The sequence below is a fragment of the Electrona antarctica genome, assembly GCF_951216825.1.
Source record: "Electrona antarctica genome assembly, chromosome: 9".
NCBI lineage: Eukaryota > Metazoa > Chordata > Actinopteri > Myctophiformes > Myctophidae > Electrona > Electrona antarctica.
This window is the reverse complement of record NC_136790.1, coordinates 24,400,494-24,419,345: the sequence shown is the minus strand read 5'-3', so window position 1 is coordinate 24,419,345 and position 18,852 is coordinate 24,400,494. Positions and strand designations below refer to the sequence as shown.

Sequence of the window (18,852 nt, the reverse complement as noted above, 5' to 3'; positions counted from 1 at the left end):
ATCTTTGCTATTTTTGAGTGGTGTAAACCACTCCTACAACTGGCTTTTTTGTGCAGAAAAAATGAGCATGGTTGCTATGTTCACCCTGTTGTAATGACGTAATGAAATCACACCCGGGTGAACAGGGTGAACATAGCAACCATGCTCATTTTTTCTGCACAAACAAAGCCAGGTAATGAAATCACACCCGGGTGTGATTTCATTACGTCAGACATGATTTCATTACGTCAGACAGACCTTACACCACTCAGTTCACACGGGTGTGATTTTTTAATTAGAATCTTGAATTATTTTTTTGCTATTTCTGAATTGGAATCCTGAAAATGTAATTTTTTATTGAATTTCAAATACATTTATATGTTCTTATGTTAACTTTATGAACTTAATTGCAAATACATTGGACATATAAAAAAAGACTAGTACTAGTCATTACGCTATAGACTGAAGTCATTGTAATTGGTCATGTTTGCATGTTTGGAATTGTAACAGCTGAAATCAATAATATATCAGTATTCCGATATTAACCTGCGGGACGCATTAAGTGAAGGTGGGGGCCACAGTAGCCAGTAGCATACTAAAAGGTGCCCAGTCTTCCGAGGTCTGGTGCAATGGTGCCCACTTTGTACATTGGTGACCACTGCACTGCCCAGTGCCCAGGAGGGCCCACTCTTGAAGTTCTCGGATCGACTCGGACAAACTCGGAAATAATGGGCGTGTTCAGTTGTCATATGGATGCGCATCACTGCCGTTACTATCGGATGATCCCGTGGGGGGCGGGGCCAAGGAGGAGGAAGGAAATCGCCCAGTTGACTGACAGAGAACCCGGCGAGCGACCAGCATCATCGTCTCATCTTCTTCTAACTCCATCTCTACTACAGTCAACAAGCCCCTCTTTTAGTAGCCTACTCGGACCTAGCAAGAATTCGCAAGAGATTGACACATATTAGCAGATACTAGCCAGCGACATTTTATGAACCAACTTAATAGAAACATCTATAACAACATATCGAAGATTAAAGAAAAATTAACCAACGAACCACTGTACGGGATGGAGACTGAAATACATGTGCCCGTTGGGTCGCCGGTCATTCGAAAATTCCCTATTTTCGTGGACGAACACAACGTGACGGATGGAGCGATGAAGCTAATAAAACAGCTGCGGCCGGCGTGGGACTCAGCCCAGGTTAAGACCAAGGTAAGTTACCAACGTTATGTTGACTGTCGTGCTGCTAACTGCATGTTGTGGCTGTGCTAGTACTGTTGCAGGCAGCTAGCAGCACTGCAGCAGGCCCGTGCAGCATGGTATAGTCTCTTTACAAGCCATCTTTTACAAGTTATTACTGTAACTGCATGCCCCTTGTCTCTGTCCCTTTCTTTTCCCTGCCCGAGTTGAAACGACTCAAGGTGATAACAGCGTTATAACACGTTCAAGTTGTTGCATCACGTCAATACTCGTTTGACCACTGACGTCTATTGATGCACACGTCTGTCTGCTACAACATTGAAAGAAGCTCATGGGACCATCATAAAGATCTATTTGTTTGGATGCATTTGATCCGACACATTGATGTCATATAAGCCTGCAGTCTGTCAGGTGGTAAAGGGAACGATCAGCTTGCTGCTTAATTGCTGGCTAATGTTAGTTGACAAGCTGAGAGAGTTCAGTTGTGAAGCGTGTAGCTAGCTTGATGCGGACAGCTTGCTTGCTATACACTACAGACTACAGTATATGTGGCAGTGGCACTCTATCCTGTAAGAACATCATGAACATGTATCCAGTTCGAGTATATATGGATAATATCCATATATGCTCTTTTGCCTTGAGAGATTCAGTGTGTGCTTCTTTTGCTAATTTAAAACTTTATTATTATTTGATCAGCAGATGCCATTCTCCCCAGACATTCTTAAATTTGGTGTGTGTGTGTGTGTGTGTGTGTGTGTGTGTGTGTGGGGGGGGGGGGATAAAGTAGTACATTTTTGTATTTTTACATTTGCCCTGGGCTCTTGCAACACCTATAGTATAGATAGGGGCACTTATGTTTAGGTGTCAGGGTCACTGTGGATGAATCAGCAGAAGAAAGTAATAATGCTGTTTGTAGAATAAGCAGGTGATGCTCGTGCATGCGAGTCCGGGTTAGTGCGTGCTCGTCTACCCGACCAACCAAGTGTTCGTTTTTAAAAGTGGCTTGAATTGGCATACAGTATAAACCAGTGGTTCTTGGTGGGATCCGGAGCCCGAGAGTCCCCAGCAAAATGTGTGTGTGTGTGTGTGTGTGTGTGTGTGTGTGTGTGTGTGTGTGTGTGTGTGTGTGTGTGTGTGTGTACACTGTACAGTACTGCAGTTGAATTAGATCTGTGACTGTGTCTTCATCACTGGAAGGCGGAAGCCCCCCACTGCCTGACCCCATGCACACACATCTGTGTTTAGGTAAACAGACTTATTAAGGATCAGCCAGTCAGGGAAAGGGAAATACATAATTGATCCTCACCTAAGTGGATCGGCTTTAGCGTGACAATGTTTTTCTTGAGACATTATTACACCATGATCGTTACTATAACACAGTGGTAAACAGGGGGATTTGAACATGGCAATGCCAGCTGTACTCTACTGCATATTTACATACCAGACCTATTAATCCCTACAGTAAAATCCTCTGTGTTCATTAATTCATGTACACCCACAGAGTTAAATGAACACAGGATTTAGCTGTGTAGAGCTCCCCTGAGTGACCCAGACCCCTCCTGTGAACGTGATCATGTTTACCTCTTTCTCTCCAGGCCAGACCAATGCAGGGCTTTTCTCAATGAGTGCCACCCGTACCGGCCTTAGTTGCCTTTGTCTAAGCAAACACGTACAGTACAGTATGTAGACCGGCACACAGCTGCACCCTGCCCTGTGCCCTTTGGCCAGCTCACACAACAGTGGAGCATAGAAAGGACTAGCAGCAACAGGTTGTTTAAGATGGGTAAGGATATTTTGTGGCTCACTGCAGTAAAATAGTATACTGTAGTAGTAGGGTACTGTTGACAGAATCACCTGACCAGCCTAGCCAGCCACCTGGACAGGAAGGTTTAACTGTAAATACATTCTCCCCAGCTTCCAAACATCCTGGACTCCCACACATGTGAAAGGGTGGCAGGTGCCAATAGCAACAAAGGAGAACCCATCTCATTTTTCAACTTTCTCATGCTTGAGACTAAATCACTGAGCTCTCCCCAACTAGGCCCACTTTGGTTGAGAGTAGAAATAAACTGGAACAAGCCTGGCGCTCACTCATTGACAATACATATGATGCCATCATCACTGTCCCCTTGCAAGCAGACAGTATAGAGATGACTGTTGTTTACCTCTGTCGGGTGTCCGAGCTTAGCTTATCGCTGGCGCGCTGCCTGTTGACGTATTGATCAGCGGTCTTAGCGGTGCATTGTGTGGCGGGTAGAAGGATCAATCATGGGGTGCCAAAGGCATGTTTGTGCTTGCATATGTTCGGTCAAAACAGGGATGCCTGTGTGCCCATCTTTGTGGCGAAATGCGTGTGGAATGCTAGTTATGTGTGGGTAGGCGGCCGGTCTAGGGGGAGAGACAGGCACTGTGTATGTTATTATTGTGCTCAGTGCAGTGGGATCGGGGATGGGCTGCCCCATTGGTTAGTGGTACTGGTATCCACTGGACTGATGATGCTGATACTAAGGTTGCTAATTTCCTCAGCGATGAATATTCTATCGATTTTACGTTTTTCAATTTCAATTCATTGAATAATCGAGAAGCACCTTTTTTGAATGCTCAACGATTCAACACGAATCGGCTCTTGCCCACTCGTATATTTCAGTTAAATAATTGATATAATTTGTTGCACGTAGTTTCATGCAATGAATGAAATCAAGCCCTTAAAAGTCATGATTTAATTTCAATCTTTTTATTAGCTATTAATTCAAATATTTTCTTACATTTGATGGACTTTTGAAATACTGTAATATTTAAACATATTTTAAAACATTTTCCCATGGACCACCTGCAGGCCTATATAGTCTGTGGAATATCGGTTGAGAAACAGTGGTATGTATAGACATGGGATGCATTGCATAGCAAGTGTTACGAAAGCCCATATCCCATCCCAACACAACAGGTTGATTCTTAGTCAGGGTGGTGGTCCCTGGTTCACAAATCACAATTGTGTCACGATGCAACTCGTAAACTTGTAGATCAGCTATGTTTGCAAATTTTGGGGGAAAAGATTATCGTCACAATATCGATATTGAGGGTATTTGGTCATATTTGATTTTGACTATATCACCCAGCCCTACAATAATTCCACCACCTCCTCTTCTCCTGTCTCACTGACTGATAGAAATCTATGGTCTGGTGGCCAATGCTGGCCATGACTCAAATACATGTCACAATGCTATTCATGGCTAACCAAATTTCAGTTAAGTGCATAAATTCAAGCTTATAATTAACTAGCCTATAAAATCAGAGATCTAACATTTAACAGAGCTAGGTTCATAGTACTAGCTTTATCTAAACATGGTGGCTGACCTGAGAATAGGTCTATGTTATCCCCAATTCCACATCTAATCTAAACATATTGTTAGAAAATTAGAAAGAGTTGGCAGTGTGAGTTGAAGGCACTTAGGGCTCCATTTTAGGCACTTAGGGCCCTTATCCCTAAACTTCTTTAGGGATAAGGGCCTTTTTCTTTTACTATTTTGCAAAACATTTTTGAATAGTTAAAATGGCCAGTCTACAAGCTCACAACGTGTCAATGTAGATTGGCTAGTTGAACTATTCAAAAATGTTTTTCAAAATAGTAAAAAAAAGGCAAAGAAGTTTAGGGATAAGGGGTTTAGCGGTGACGGAAATGGAGCCCTTAGTCTTTCACTAATCACTAAGAATGGGAAGGAGTAACAGGCACTAAAATAGGATATTTTGGTGGTGATGGGGAACCAGCAGCAATGCAGCATATGTCCTGGATCCAAGCTAAATTGTGGAGAATTCTGTTGCAGCAGGGAACCTGAAAATATCAGTTATTGTGTTTTGTGTATCAGTTACAGCGCCGTCAGCAATGATGTTGCCATTTCACTCTGGGGGTATAGGTCTTGGTGGTTTCTGAATTCTTACAGATGACATTTGGGGAAGATGTTTATGCCGTTTTGGTTGTCGTGGAGCTTCTGGGCTGGGTAGGACAGAAGAGTGGGGAGCGGCTTGGGGAGTACATTTGGATCTACACGAACACTTCTGCAGTGGAAAGTTCATGAGGCGGTGGTGGTGTCTTTGGGGAGATACTATCCTGAGTGAGTCAGAAATGGATGTGACTTTGGACATTGTACAAATCAGGACAGTTTAATGCTAATAAAGTGTGACATTCTCTGCAGTAGTCACACTACCATCTCTCTCATGGCCATTTGCACTGATATGACATTTTATTTTTTTCCAACTCAGGAAACCTATTAGAAAACACGACAGATAATCGTTTTTAAACAATCCCTCCTGTTAGATTTTAGACGTTAATGACAACCAAGCTGCTAATTATGAACAAAACACCCACCATTGTCTTCTTCTCTCCCTCCCTCTCCCAGCTCTTCACCGATGGGACCACCAACAAGCTGGTGGGCCTCTACACTGAGGACAGTCCAGAGGATGTGGTTCTGGTGCGCGTCTATGGGAATAAGACGGAGCTGATAGTGGACCGTGATAATGAGCTCAAGAGCTTCCAGGTAGCAAAAGAAAAAAGAAAAAACTCAAACGAACAATCACAGTAGCTGCCTCAAACTTGTTACGAATAGTGTGTGTGTGTGTGTGTGTGTGTGTGTGTGTGTGTGTGTGTGTGTGTGTGTGTGTGTGTGTGTGTGTGTGTGTGTGTGTGTGTGTGGAAATTATGTATGTTATTTGTAATGGTGTCACAACACGCACCATTTCATCTGCCAGTGTATTTTTGCCTTTATCCTCACCTTTTCTTATGGCCTTTATTTATGGCCTTTTCTTGTGCTCTTTATGTGGACATGAATAAATAACCTGTGTGTGTGTGTGTGTGTGTGTGTGTGTGTGTGTGTGTGTGTGGACCTAGGTGTTGCATGCCAATGGCTGTGCTCCCCGCTTGTACTGCACCTTTCAGAATGGCATCTGCTACGAGTTCATGCAGGGCGACGCCCTGGGGCCGCTGGATGTCAGGGACCCCACGCTGCTCAGGTCAGAATATGATATACCAGGGAGACCTGGGAACCCAGATAGGGTACAGTCATGGGGGCGAGGCTGCATTATGAAGGGGGAAAAAATCCCAAACTATATCAATCCTTAGCTATCAGAGAGGCTTTGCATGATTGTGTAAGACGTATACACACTCCTTACAGTAGAAACACCCGACTCTGTTTATTTAAGATCCACTTACTTGAGATCCTCAGGCTATTTCCAGGAAATCTGTTAGACATTATTTATTTCCCACATCTTACCGTGGAGATAAGTGTCTTGTATCTTGTATCAGGGCTGCTCAGTCGGATAGAAACGGGCAGAAATGTTACGTGCGCACAGAAAATGAGGCCATGATGGTAACACGTTTGTTAGCTGTGAATGAACCTGATAGACTGACATATTGTTGCCGTGAATGAGACAACTGATTGTGTGTCTGTGGCTGCCTGTCTGTCTCTTTGCAGACTTATCGCCAGAGAGATGGCTCGTATACACGCCATTCATGCACATAACGGCTGCATCCCCAAACCCAACCTATGGATCAAGATGCGTAAATACTTCTCCCTGGTGGCCACCGAGTTCACCGAGCAGGCCTCCAATGTCAGGTAAGATTTTTTTTTTACACAAAATGCCATAAAACATAGCCTAATTTGCCTGACACAGTTTACATGAAATGAACTATGTCGTACCCCGATAACACCGTACAATATTTTGTCAAGTGGTATTGTTGATTTCCCTTTAATTAATGATATGTTTAAGGTTCAGATGTTTCTGTCCAAATCAATGACATGCGAGGCTATTTTAGTGTAATAAACTTTTGTTAATAAGTCAGTCATGCACTTCTACATTTCTGTATCTATTTCCCATCAGTGACTGCTAAAATATATACTTTATAATAATAATATTGGATTGCATTTATATATATATATATATATATAATATATGTATGTATAATATATTCATATATTATACACATGTTAAGTCCTGTTAAATATACTTCCCAAACTATATATCCCTAAAGACTTCATGGTCAGATTTCATAATCTTTGTTACACCAGTTTTGTTTCTGTGAAGTACCGGTAGTTTTGTACTTATAAATAGATTAAATACTGTATATAAGAACAGTGTTGGGGTACGAATAAAGCCTAGTTCAGAACAAAGATTTGCAATGAGCAGAGATGAAACTTGCAAACGGAATCACAGCAGAGCAGAACACCCCAAACTGTGCTTTTCAACGTTATAAACCTGGACAGCCTGCATCAAGTGACACGCTGACATGTGCGACCTCCAGCACCTGACAGTACAACCTTCCCTCCTGTATCTATTTATCTATATATATTCCGGAGTTGACTCGCTCTCTTTTGCTCTCTCTCTCCCTCTCTCACACATGCACACATAACTTGAGATGACAGCTGTGGGTAGATTTGACACATTTACAACAATAGCTTACAGATTCATTTCACAAAATACAAACTCAAACAATGTTTTACTGTTTAGTTAGACTTGGTCTATTCATTTACGTGAACTTATTTAAATCTTTTGCCACTGTAGGGTAGGTGAGGTTTACTCATTCGGTGCCAATTGCGTCTTTTGACGCCTTCTGGTCCGAAGTCCCAGCGCTCAGTGCGCCTTTTCACACCTTTTTTCATCAATTAATTACGGTTCACAACTGTGTCCTGTACGCACTCATAACACTCCAGTAGCGGTCAGACCCAAAAAAATATGGAAATGAAAATTCCGCTGGCTTATGCTGTCTATGGGGATGCATTTTTTAGAATCGTAATATCTCGGATTCTGCAACTTTTCTGGTGGAGAAGTTTCCTAAGAAAGAATATTGATAACTTACAGTATAGTATACAGTACTCGTCTGCCTAAATGTAGGACCAAATCTTCATTACTTTGAGACTGTCTCTGAGAGGTTTTATAAATGCAGGCCCTGATATTAATTTGTTTTCTCTTTTCCCTTTGTTCCAAAGCCTCTTTTGGCTTGTGACTAGTGGCTCTTTGTATGTGTTATATGGCCTATAGACAGCTTTTTGGCTGTCTCATACCATACAATTATTAACGTCATATAACAATTTGCCTTCAAAGATCACCACAGTATCATAACATAAACAAAAGATACAATTAGCAAAATACGGTAGGTAGGTCAACCAACATTATTTTCTCCAAACAACAGACTGAGAGCGTTCACCACCACCAACACCAACAGAGTCTAGTTTCTGACTTTGCCATCTTTTATCCATTGACCATTTCTTCCTGACCTGAGATGGCTGCTGGAGACAGCAGACATCTTTATTTGGCCGGATGTTCGGTGAAGTCCAGCGTGAACATTATATAACCGTCACCATAACAGCAGACTAGATTAGGGAGGCTGAGCTATGTGGCAGGCCGGCAGATGTTTGCGTAGCCAGGTTTATAAGGTCAACCTAACTCTGCTCCCTGGTAACACAGATAGCTAGAGGGCTGCCCACCCGAACACCTGTTGGACATAATTGGTCCTAGACTCACTCAAAGAGGCCGGGGGCAGAGAAGACTTTATAGCTAATTTGATGACCGTGAATCATCCCAAAACATGTAACCCTGTGTCATCGTGCCCTCTCTGTTCATCCTAAATGAGTAACAGGCACTGATTAGTTCTGTTAATACTTCAAGTTTATAGCTGTTGGAGATGGAAGACATCACAGCCAGGCAGGCAGTGAGTTGAAAGGGAAGGCAGCAGGTGAAAGAGAGTCAGCCAGGTGGAAATAACAGAGACTCCAGGGTGCGTGAAATCCCTTGGCGTAATTTCTCCCGTCTCCCTCTCTCTTCCTCGCCTCTGGTCAGGCTCATTCTGGATTAGTTCCATAAGCCCATTACCTGCAGGAGAATGGCCCCTGTTCATCGGTGTGCACTCCTGCCCGTCTGATTGGTTGAGACACTCCACAAGAGACTTGACCCTTTCCCCACTGCCAGTGAATATAGCAACCAGGAGAAGAACACCGCCTAGACCCTAGAGTACTGTAACTAGCACGATCAGCTCCTCTGTTCCCCAGTGTCTCAGCCCCGCTGAGACTGTGAGCTGTCTGTGCATGTTGGAGCTCAGTTGTTTTCACAAACTCCCATATGTCTTCAAGCACAATATGTGTGAATGTGTGTGGCGCCGGTGCTAACTCGTTCTTTGTTAGCGGTCCTAACCCGTTCTTGCACATTGGATTTTCACTGTTTTAGGGTCATGGCCACTTGGCCAAAGGTCAAATTCCCAGGCAGCAATGACATGAAATAATTACTTGTACCGAATGGTTAAGGATGATTTTTATTTTTTAATACATATAATATGTAATCGAATACTAAACACAAGAGCTGTTTATTTCATGAATTAGGCTGAACTGAGGGTCAAATTCCTAGAGCTAAGGCTGGTATATGCTATTTCCATTTTTCACATATTAAAACAATGTACACAAAGCACAAACCTCATTCTGTTCTTCTTTCCTCTTGATTTTATTATTTGAAGGTCCACAGATCAAGTCTGGGTCTTCTTCCTAATATCGTACTAGGTTTTAATGTTATATATTGGCAGCATCTGCTTTGTTTGCATTTGTTTATGTGCTAAAAGAGTGAATTTGAGACCCGTTTTACTGTACTATGTAAGTCAATGATGAGACTATTTTGGAATATCAGTTTCTAATGGAACAACGGAGCATGGTATCTGGCAACTATTTGGAGTTTCGATACAGCAAAGTTACCAAAAATCAACAAACCTAACATCTGCCATTTTAATACACTATGGAATCAATACAAAGGGTTAATATAATAATATAATATAAAACATTTCACATCTCAACCACAAACCTGAAGTTTGTGTTCTTTTCCCAAAGTGCCACTGCTTGTTTAAATCACACCCGTGTGAACTGAGTGGTGTAAGGTCTTATATAGCCTGTCTGACGTAATTAAATCATGTCTGACGTAATGAAATCACACCCGGGTGAACAGGGTGAACATAGCAACCATGCTCATTTTTTCTGCACAGACTAACAAAGCCAGTTGTAGGAGTGGTTTACACCACTCAAAAAGAAGGTATTTAATCTCAAACGGTCTAGTTCTCCATCATTCAGTATCAACGAGGCTTGGCTATGTGGATGAGGTAGGTGTGTTCAGTGTCTTGCTCAAGGACACCTCGACATGAAGTGAGGAGGAGCAAATAAATGCTCCCCATGTTTTATTGGTTATAAAAAATAAAATAAAAAATAATACTACTACTAATAATAATAATAACATAATAATTATTATATAACACATTCCTAATACACTCACATGGACACGCTCACTCATACACATTCATTGTGTTCCATTTTCAACTAAGGGAGTAAAGGGACTGCAATGGAAATAAGCCGTTGGCTTTCTTGCATTTATCCTTTTGATAGTGATGTATAACTATGTGCATTTTTCTGTACAAAACATTGTCAATATACATATCAATCAATCAATCAAACAGTCTTTTGAAAATATTCCCCCATAAACTGTTCTGTTGATACCCAAAACCAGAGATGTTTGTTCTCCTATAGCCCAAAACACAAGTAGTAAAACTATAGCTGTTCCACTCCTACTACAAAGCGAGCCAAAGCCTTATTTACACACACACACACACACACACACACACACACACACACACACACACACACACACACACACACACACACACACACACACACACACACACACACACACACACACACACACACACACACACACACACACACACACACACACACACACTGCTCAAAGTTGTCACAACATCCAGGAGATGAACAACTGACTCTTTCCATCTCCATCTCCTTGACGTTCATGGTCCAGGATTCAGCAGGAGGTGCCGAGCAAGGCGGTGCTGGAGCAGGAGATGGTGTGGATGAAGGAGCACTTGTCTACGCTGGGCTCCCCTGTGGTGCTGTGCCACAATGACCTTCTCTGCAAGAACATCATCCACAACAGCAAGGAGGGTAGGTACTGCTGGTACAACTCTCTTCACAGAACAACCTCCCAATGTTTGAGCCCAGTGAGGGCAGTGCTACCAGTACCCAAGGGGTTGTTGGAGAAGTATGCTACAGTATGTGACTGGTTGGAGTCGCTGGACTGTCGGGGATCGATCATCCTCAGACGAAGAAAGGAAAAATGCCTGGTCGAACGACCAAGGAAATGTGGCATAGGAGTGGGAGTGAACTCTATATTTTCCTACTCCAAATTTCCCTGCTCCAAATGTGGTGACGTCCGCGTTCTCCACTGTGTTCTACCAGGGAGGGGAGGAGGAGGGGGGCAGGGGGAGGTGAGGGTGAGGTGAGCACATAGGTTGGTGAACCAATAGGGAGCCGGCATCGGCTAGTATGAATCTGCCCCTCTACGCCTTGGAAAGAGAGCGTATTTTCAGGCTAGGTATCGATCAGATCAATCGGCCTGTCTATCAGTAAATATTGTCAAGGTACCCATGCCATGAGTAAGGCCGTTTGCTCCAATACAGCTGTTCAGTCACCTCGCCTGCCACAGAGTACTATAGTGATTCTAGCACTGGCTAGCTGCCTGATGCGCAAGCATGTTCTGTTGCTTTTTGTATGTCCCTATGTGTCTTACTCTCTCCCCTTGCTGTCTTCCCAGGCCATGTTCGGTTCATAGACTATGAGTACTCCAGCTACAACTACCAGGCGTTTGACATCGGCAACCACTTCAACGAGTTTGCAGGTTTGTTTGTGGACTCATTGGAGATTATCAAGACTCAAGATTAATCAAGAGGCGTTTATTTGTCACTCACTCATACAAGTAGAGGCAGTGAAATGTTGGTGTGACATGGTCTGCCAGACTGTGCAACAACAGCAATACAATAAACACAAGATGATAATAATATGAAATAAGAATGGTACTGGACTGTAATTAAATGTAATAAACTAACTAAGAAAAACAAGATACAAAAAAGAAAATAAGGTAAAAAATAAATGGAAAGATTAGCAATAGTTATTAATTTGTCCTACAGTATTATCGCACACTCACGGTATGGAGTGGTGTACTCCTTTGTGTGTGGGGTTAGGATGGGTAATTGGGTTAATAATGGCTTCTGGCGTGTATCATCGTTCCAACAGGAGTGCACACAGTACACTGTATGTATGTTTGTGTGTTTGTCTAGGTATGAGTGAGTTAGACTACGGGCTGTTACCCAGCCGTGAGATGCAGATGGAGTGGCTGCGAGTGTACCTGCAGGCCTACAAACTGTTCACCAAAAAAACCGAGGAGGTCAGCCCCCGGGAGCTGGAGACACTTTATGTACAGGTCAACAAGTTTGCCCTGGTGAGTGACGGGGCTTTCAAAATCATGAAATCCTAATAGACCCTTAATTGACATACAAATAGTGGCTATTAATTGTTCAATTGTGTTTTGGGGTTTGAACATTGGAACATATAAATTCAAATGACATTACATGTATAGTTTTTGTAAGCAAAACATTCACAGGGCAGTTGGGAAATGACTGGCAATAAAATACAAACATGTACTATGATCAGTCTGATCTATTCTTTGTCTCTTCAGGCTTCCCACTTCTTCTGGGGATTCTGGGCTCTCATCCAGGCCAAGTACTCCACCATTGACTTTGACTTCCTGGGGTAGGTTTGGCACAATAGTGTTTTTGCATTTCATACTGTACGTGAGCCGTGCATGGTTCTGCCTGGCCCCCTCTTGGCAGCGTATTACATAAGGGATAGGTAATACTGTTGCCTGAATATGATCTGTCAGCATGGGATAAATAGGGTGTGATGAGAGAGTGAAACTCATAGCCAACGTATCTCCCTGTGAATGTCCATCCCGCCACACACACACACACACACACACACACACACACACACACACACACACACACACACACACACACACACACACACACACACACACGAAGTAAAAGTGTTAGCCAGGTGAGAGTGTTTGTGCTTGGTGACTGACAGCCTTAATGCTTTTCTGTGTGGACAACTGACACTGACTGCTGGTCCCCCCCCCCCATGTAGCCTTCTAACAGTCTGTCTGTTCCATTGTTTGACTTGCTACTGGATATAGAAGGACTCAGTTTAATTTATTTGAGCATAATCGTAATGCATGCAACGCTATTGTACTCACATGGAATCGGGCAAGTGTTAGACGGCAAACCGGAATTCATTTTAGTGGACGGGAGCAGGACGGTAAACGGAACAGGACGGCACGGCAGCTCGGCAGCCAGAACCGGCGACGGTAACGGCATCAATGTTAAAATATTGAATCTTCTTACCGTTCCGTGCCATCCAGCAGGTTTTGCCGTTTGCCGTCTACCGCTTGCCTGGTTCCATGTGAACGCAGCATAAATCACAGCTTGCCTGTCCGTCTGTTCTCTCTCTCCATGTCTCTTTCTCTCATGTCTCGGCTTTCCGACAGGTATGCTGTGCTGCGTTTTAACCAGTACTTCAAGACCAAGCCCGCGGTGTTGGCCCTACAGATCCCAGAATGAGAATGAAGGGAGGAAGAGGGACAAACAGCGGAGACCCCCCATCACCTGCAGCTGGCAGCAGAAGCAGATGCACTTTGAGCTGAGGAGCTGGGAGGCTGGGGTGATTTTCTTTTTTGGGCGGGGTGGGTTTGGGGGGTAAAAAAAACAACAACCTTAGTTTCTATGATAGGGCTTTATTATGGGGCATTCTCTAGGGGTGCAAGAAGGACTGAACCATTACGTGGTTAATTCCTTCAGACCCCCGTGACGACAAGCGCAATTACTATTTCATTCCTCTTCATCTCAGTCCACCGGTTGCCTTGCAACTTTAGCAAGACAATATTCTTCGCGTCACCTCAGATTGCGCGTAGGTGTGTGTGCGCACATGTGTTTGTGTGTGTGTGTGTGCGTGCGCTGATCTGCATTTTATTTAATTTTTTCGAAACCACTGACTGATCCAGTGTCGAACATTAAAATACCCATATATGGGTATTTGTAGTGAATGACGCCCAAGGCCCCGTGCAGCTCACAGAACTGATGTGATCAGTGCTGGAGTCGGTACACACATGACTGGTTCTAGTGTCTGTCAGTCCAGCACCTAATGGTCCAAAAAAAAACACTGACAATGAAAGTGAACATGGGGACCAGAATACTAACACACTGACATTTGCGTGTTGTATACGCACTTGAATGTTGCGTATACAACATTCTACTGCTGCTCAAGAGTATTTTGTGTGTGTACAGTACACGTGTGTGTGTGAGTGTGTGAGTGTGTGAGTGTGAGTGTGAGTGTGTGTGTGTGTGTGTGTGTGTGTGTGTGTGTGTGTGTGTGTGTGTGTGTGTGTGTGTGTGTGTGTGTGTGTGTGTGTGTGTGTGTGTGTGTGTGTGTGTGTGTGTGTGTGGTACCTCTCTACATATAATTCTCACATTTTAAAATAATGCTTTTGAAGACCTCTTCCGCCATATGTGTCCAATGCATGCAGTACAACATCCGAAGGGGTCCGGGGGGAAACAGTCCCCTTTTGGTTGAGGTATTGTTTAGTAAGTGCTGAGCAGTGCAGGCTTGATGTAGCTCAAATGAAATGTGTGAGTCTGTGTTTGTGGATTTGTGTCTAGCTCTGCCCTCATCTCTTAAGCCATTTTCCGCCTTCTTGGCTTTTATGGTTACAGCGAGCCGCTCGGTTAAACTTTCCACCCGTCTTGCTCCCTGGCCACTTGGAAAATCACAACCCCGTCACCCTGCAACGCTTTTTACCCCCCTCTGCTCTTTCTCTCTTACCCTTCATTCTCCTCTTCCTCCCTGCATTGGCCTCACCTTGATTTCCTTCCAGGCCATTTTTCGTGCACATCTCTCTCTCTCTCTCTCTCTCTCTCTCTCTCTCTCTCTTTCTCTCCATTTTGTTGAGAATTAGGTAATGACGGACATTCCATGAGACACCTACATGGATACATAATCCTTTCTCAGCGTCCACAAGTTTGAGCCAAGTCTTTTACATAATCACACGTTGCAAAGTTCTAGTCTAGGGTTAAACAAAGTTTGGCTTTTAGGGAATGAGTTGTAATTTTGGGCTGCGCGAAATGGTTATAAGATCACTTATTACTAGGATGTAGCAAGACGGTAGCGGGCATGTGTCTGCGCCGTGGCCAGGACATATCGTCTCTTTCCAACAAGTTCCCACTGAGTGCCCAGCATCACCATGTTCTCATTAACACCTTGACCAATGGGTCATCCCTTACAGGTCCTTGTTCCCATCTATGGTGTGGTACTGTGACTGACGTTAAAACAAGACAAGATTCACAGCCTTCAGATCGTGCTGATTTAGGAACAGCTTGTTCACCTTTATTCTGTCAGCAGGGGGCGACACTCATCTCTGACCTTTGTCCTCGGCAGTGGCTCTCAGGTTACTGACTAGTTTAATAATTCACCAGTATGCTCAGTAGTGAATGAGCATACTGTCTTTCAGAACTTTATTTTCTTTTTCTTTTTTTGTCTTCTTTTTTTTTTCTAATTTGAAGCTATGATCAGAGCCTTTACTGAATATGAGCTGTATCCTGTTTAAGGTCCATGTGAGCCCAAATGAGAGCAATGTTTAATCCTAAGGCCTATTCATTGCAGATACTGTACATACAGTACACACTCGATTGTGAAGGGTTTCGAAGGCACACTAACGCCTGCTCTATCTTTCTGATGTCACTAACCTGCACTGATGGGGTGAAACGTGCACCTCGACAGGTGAGGGACTTTTCCTTGATGGTTATTCAGTATGTGTCAAGGACAATGAGCAGCTGAATAGGAGTGATATTTGAAATCAGATGCCAATCTTAGGAAATGTATATAAATATATATATATATACACACTGAAGCACAGATAGAGTGCACATAACCGCCACTTTAGCTGTCTTTAGGTACTTAACCCATTCTGGACGGGAACCCCTTTTGGTGTTTTAACTAAGCATTATGTTATACTTTAGCTATTGAAAAATAGCAGATCTACAAGCTCATAGTGCGCCACCGAGTGGCACGCTACGAGCTTGTAGGTCTGCTATTTTTGAAAAATCGTGAAAATGCAGCACAAATCTTTGAATATATATTCTTTCGACGTCAGGCCTAAATGGGTTAGAATTGGTTGTCAAAATTGTACTTCTTGCTACTAAGTGTGATTACACCAGTGAAGGTAGATATTTCAGGTGTACGCTGAATTAGTAAACTTGCTGCTTGACCGCACAATGGTGGGAGGATTGAAACCTGGACCAGGTGTATAGAATGAAGTACTGGATCTGGACTAGACAGCACTTCAGATCCTAGCACACTTTAGAACACTGGTTCCCAAAGTTGGGTCCGGGGACCCCCAGGGGTCCTTGAGGCAGTTCCAGGGGTTCCCCAGCTAAACGATAGTTTGTAACCAAATGGACCCTTATGGGTCTGTAACTCTGAGAGTGTACAAATTTGAGTGTACATTTTGGTTCCATTTGTACATGCTCAGAGTTAAATTAACTTTGATTTTACAATATACAATATTGGGGTCCCAGAGATAGAAATGCCATTAAATGGGGGACCGTAGCCTAATTCAGGTCAAACCTGGGGTCCTTGAAATTAAAACGGGTTGAGAATCACTGCTAGACCCGTAAAGATCTTCTCTTATGGGGGTCCCTGGAATATGTTTTCAAATGGGGGTCCGCGGGCTAATTAGTGTCAATTTGGGGGTCCTTGACATGAAAAGGTTTGGGAACCACTGGTTTCGAAGGACTATTGGAGGAGAAAGGTATTACGGCACTGAGGTCAGCCATGAGGTAGGTAGGTTTTTAAAATGACACCCTATAGGGTGATTTATACATAGTTGTGCGACGCAATGTGTTGTTGAGCTTGTACTTTGTAGATCAGCAACACCAACGCAGTAGTATGAATATAGTATAAATCAAGCTTATTATACATTAGGCACTTTTCTGTCCTCCCTCACAAGAGGTTAAAGCCTCGAACCAAATGTAGAGTTGTTAGGTCAACAGAAAATTGACCTATCCCTTGAAACTGAGGTTGCCTAAATTAAAGCACTGCACTCGATGTCTGCAGGACATTCAGCGAAGTTACTGAAAACGTTTAATCCCTGCTTTAAAGGCAACATATGAAAATGACCTTGCACATGCAGGATTCTGTTTTTTTTAATGCTCTTTGCTCCAGACCAACCTAAGTTAATACTATTCTTTGCTGGCCATTAGTATGTTTGTAATTTATAGCGTATTTTGAAGCCCTTTGCAACGCGGGGGTATTTATTGAGTGAATTTGGCACTGCATTTCTCTTCATCTTCCTTTTCGTTGTTGCTTTTTCTATTCCATCGAAATACCAAAATGGCTAGCTAAAGTTTGCTTTGCAGTTCATTTGAGATTGAGATTAAATGTTATTTTTGTGTGCGTGTGAATGTATTAACTGGCATAACTTTTTAAATGTACATACGGTATAACTTTGATTTATTTCCTCCTTTCTTATATATTTACGTTTTTGTACATGCATTGATCTAGAAGAGAACTGTCCATTGGAGACTGTTTAAATGGGACCCATCCTTTCAAAGATGAGTGTGTGAGTGTGTGAGTGTGTGTGCGCGTGTGTGTGCGCGTGTGTGTGCACGTGTGTGTGTGTGTGTGCGTGCACGAATGCGGACATCTGTATTGGCTGACGTGCAGATGCATGAAGTCATCCAGCACAGTGATGCGAGTGGGGAGTGTAAATACTGTAAGAAATACTGTGAAATGCGACTGTACAGCCATCCTTTACGCCTGTGTAGGACTGGCAAGAAGAGTTAATAAACATTTGTCAGTGAAAATGTCCATTAAAATGTAAAAAAAAAAACGAGTCACGTGTTTTTCTACTTTGTGAGTCTCTTGAGGAAATATGCTTAATCCTCAGTGTTGATTTAACTGTGTGTTGTGTGCAAATGTAACCAAAATGGACCTGTGATGATTTTTTTTACAGTGTGTTCAATGTAGTTCCGTTGACCCTTCAGATTGTTGTGTTGTGTGGGTCCATTGTTTTTTGGACGGCAGTTGAGTTTGTGTCAGGGACAAATTAGCCATTGGGCCAGTGGGGCCGTGGCCCAGGGGCCCTTGGCATTCAGGGGCCCCTCGGGGAAATTGGACCGTGAGGTACTAGGTTTGACGCCCTGAAAAGGGCTTCTGGGACCCGCCATTGGCTGTTGATTTTGTTAAATTTAGGTTAAAAAGATGATAAAAACACAAAAATATGGGGGCCCTGCAAATATTACCGGCCCAGGGGCCCTCGTGGGGGTTAATCCGTCCCTGGTTTGTGTGGGATCAACTGCTGTTCACACTCTGCTTTCCTCCCATCTGTCTCTAATCTGCCACCTGAACTGGCTCTTTGGCCCTGAGAGGCGGAAGGAAGGAAGTGGAAGTCCATTGCTGGTGGTGGGGGGGATCCTGAGTTCCTGACACACACACACACACACACACACACAAACACACACACACACACACACACACACACACACACCTGCACCTCCAGCTGACGCCAACATCCTGGAGACTTAGAACCTCAGTTATACTTAGTTGCATGTGGGTGTCATGCACCAAATATAACGGATCGAAGAGCTCACAATGAAATAAATTATTCACTATGTGAGAATTGTCTGTGTGCTGTAGACATTTTCATAATATGTTTGTCTAGTTTACTGTATCATTTGGATTGGCACA

The 18,852-nt window shown here is 43.3% G+C and overlaps 1 protein-coding gene across 1 annotated transcript; it reads left to right on the top strand.

Moving 5' to 3' along the window:
- Positions 1–850: 850 nt before the first annotated feature.
- On the top strand, positions 851–13,749 carry etnk2 (ethanolamine kinase 2). The gene is made up of 9 exons (XM_079509777.1): positions 851–1,195; positions 5,578–5,715; positions 6,066–6,187; positions 6,649–6,789; positions 11,018–11,160; positions 11,810–11,893; positions 12,333–12,493; positions 12,731–12,804; positions 13,601–13,749. The coding sequence occupies exons 1-9, from the start codon at positions 971–973 to the stop codon at positions 13,671–13,673; spliced, it is 1,161 nt and encodes a 386-aa protein (XP_079365903.1). The 5' UTR covers positions 851–970; the 3' UTR covers positions 13,674–13,749.
- Positions 13,750–18,852: the final 5,103 nt, after the last annotated feature.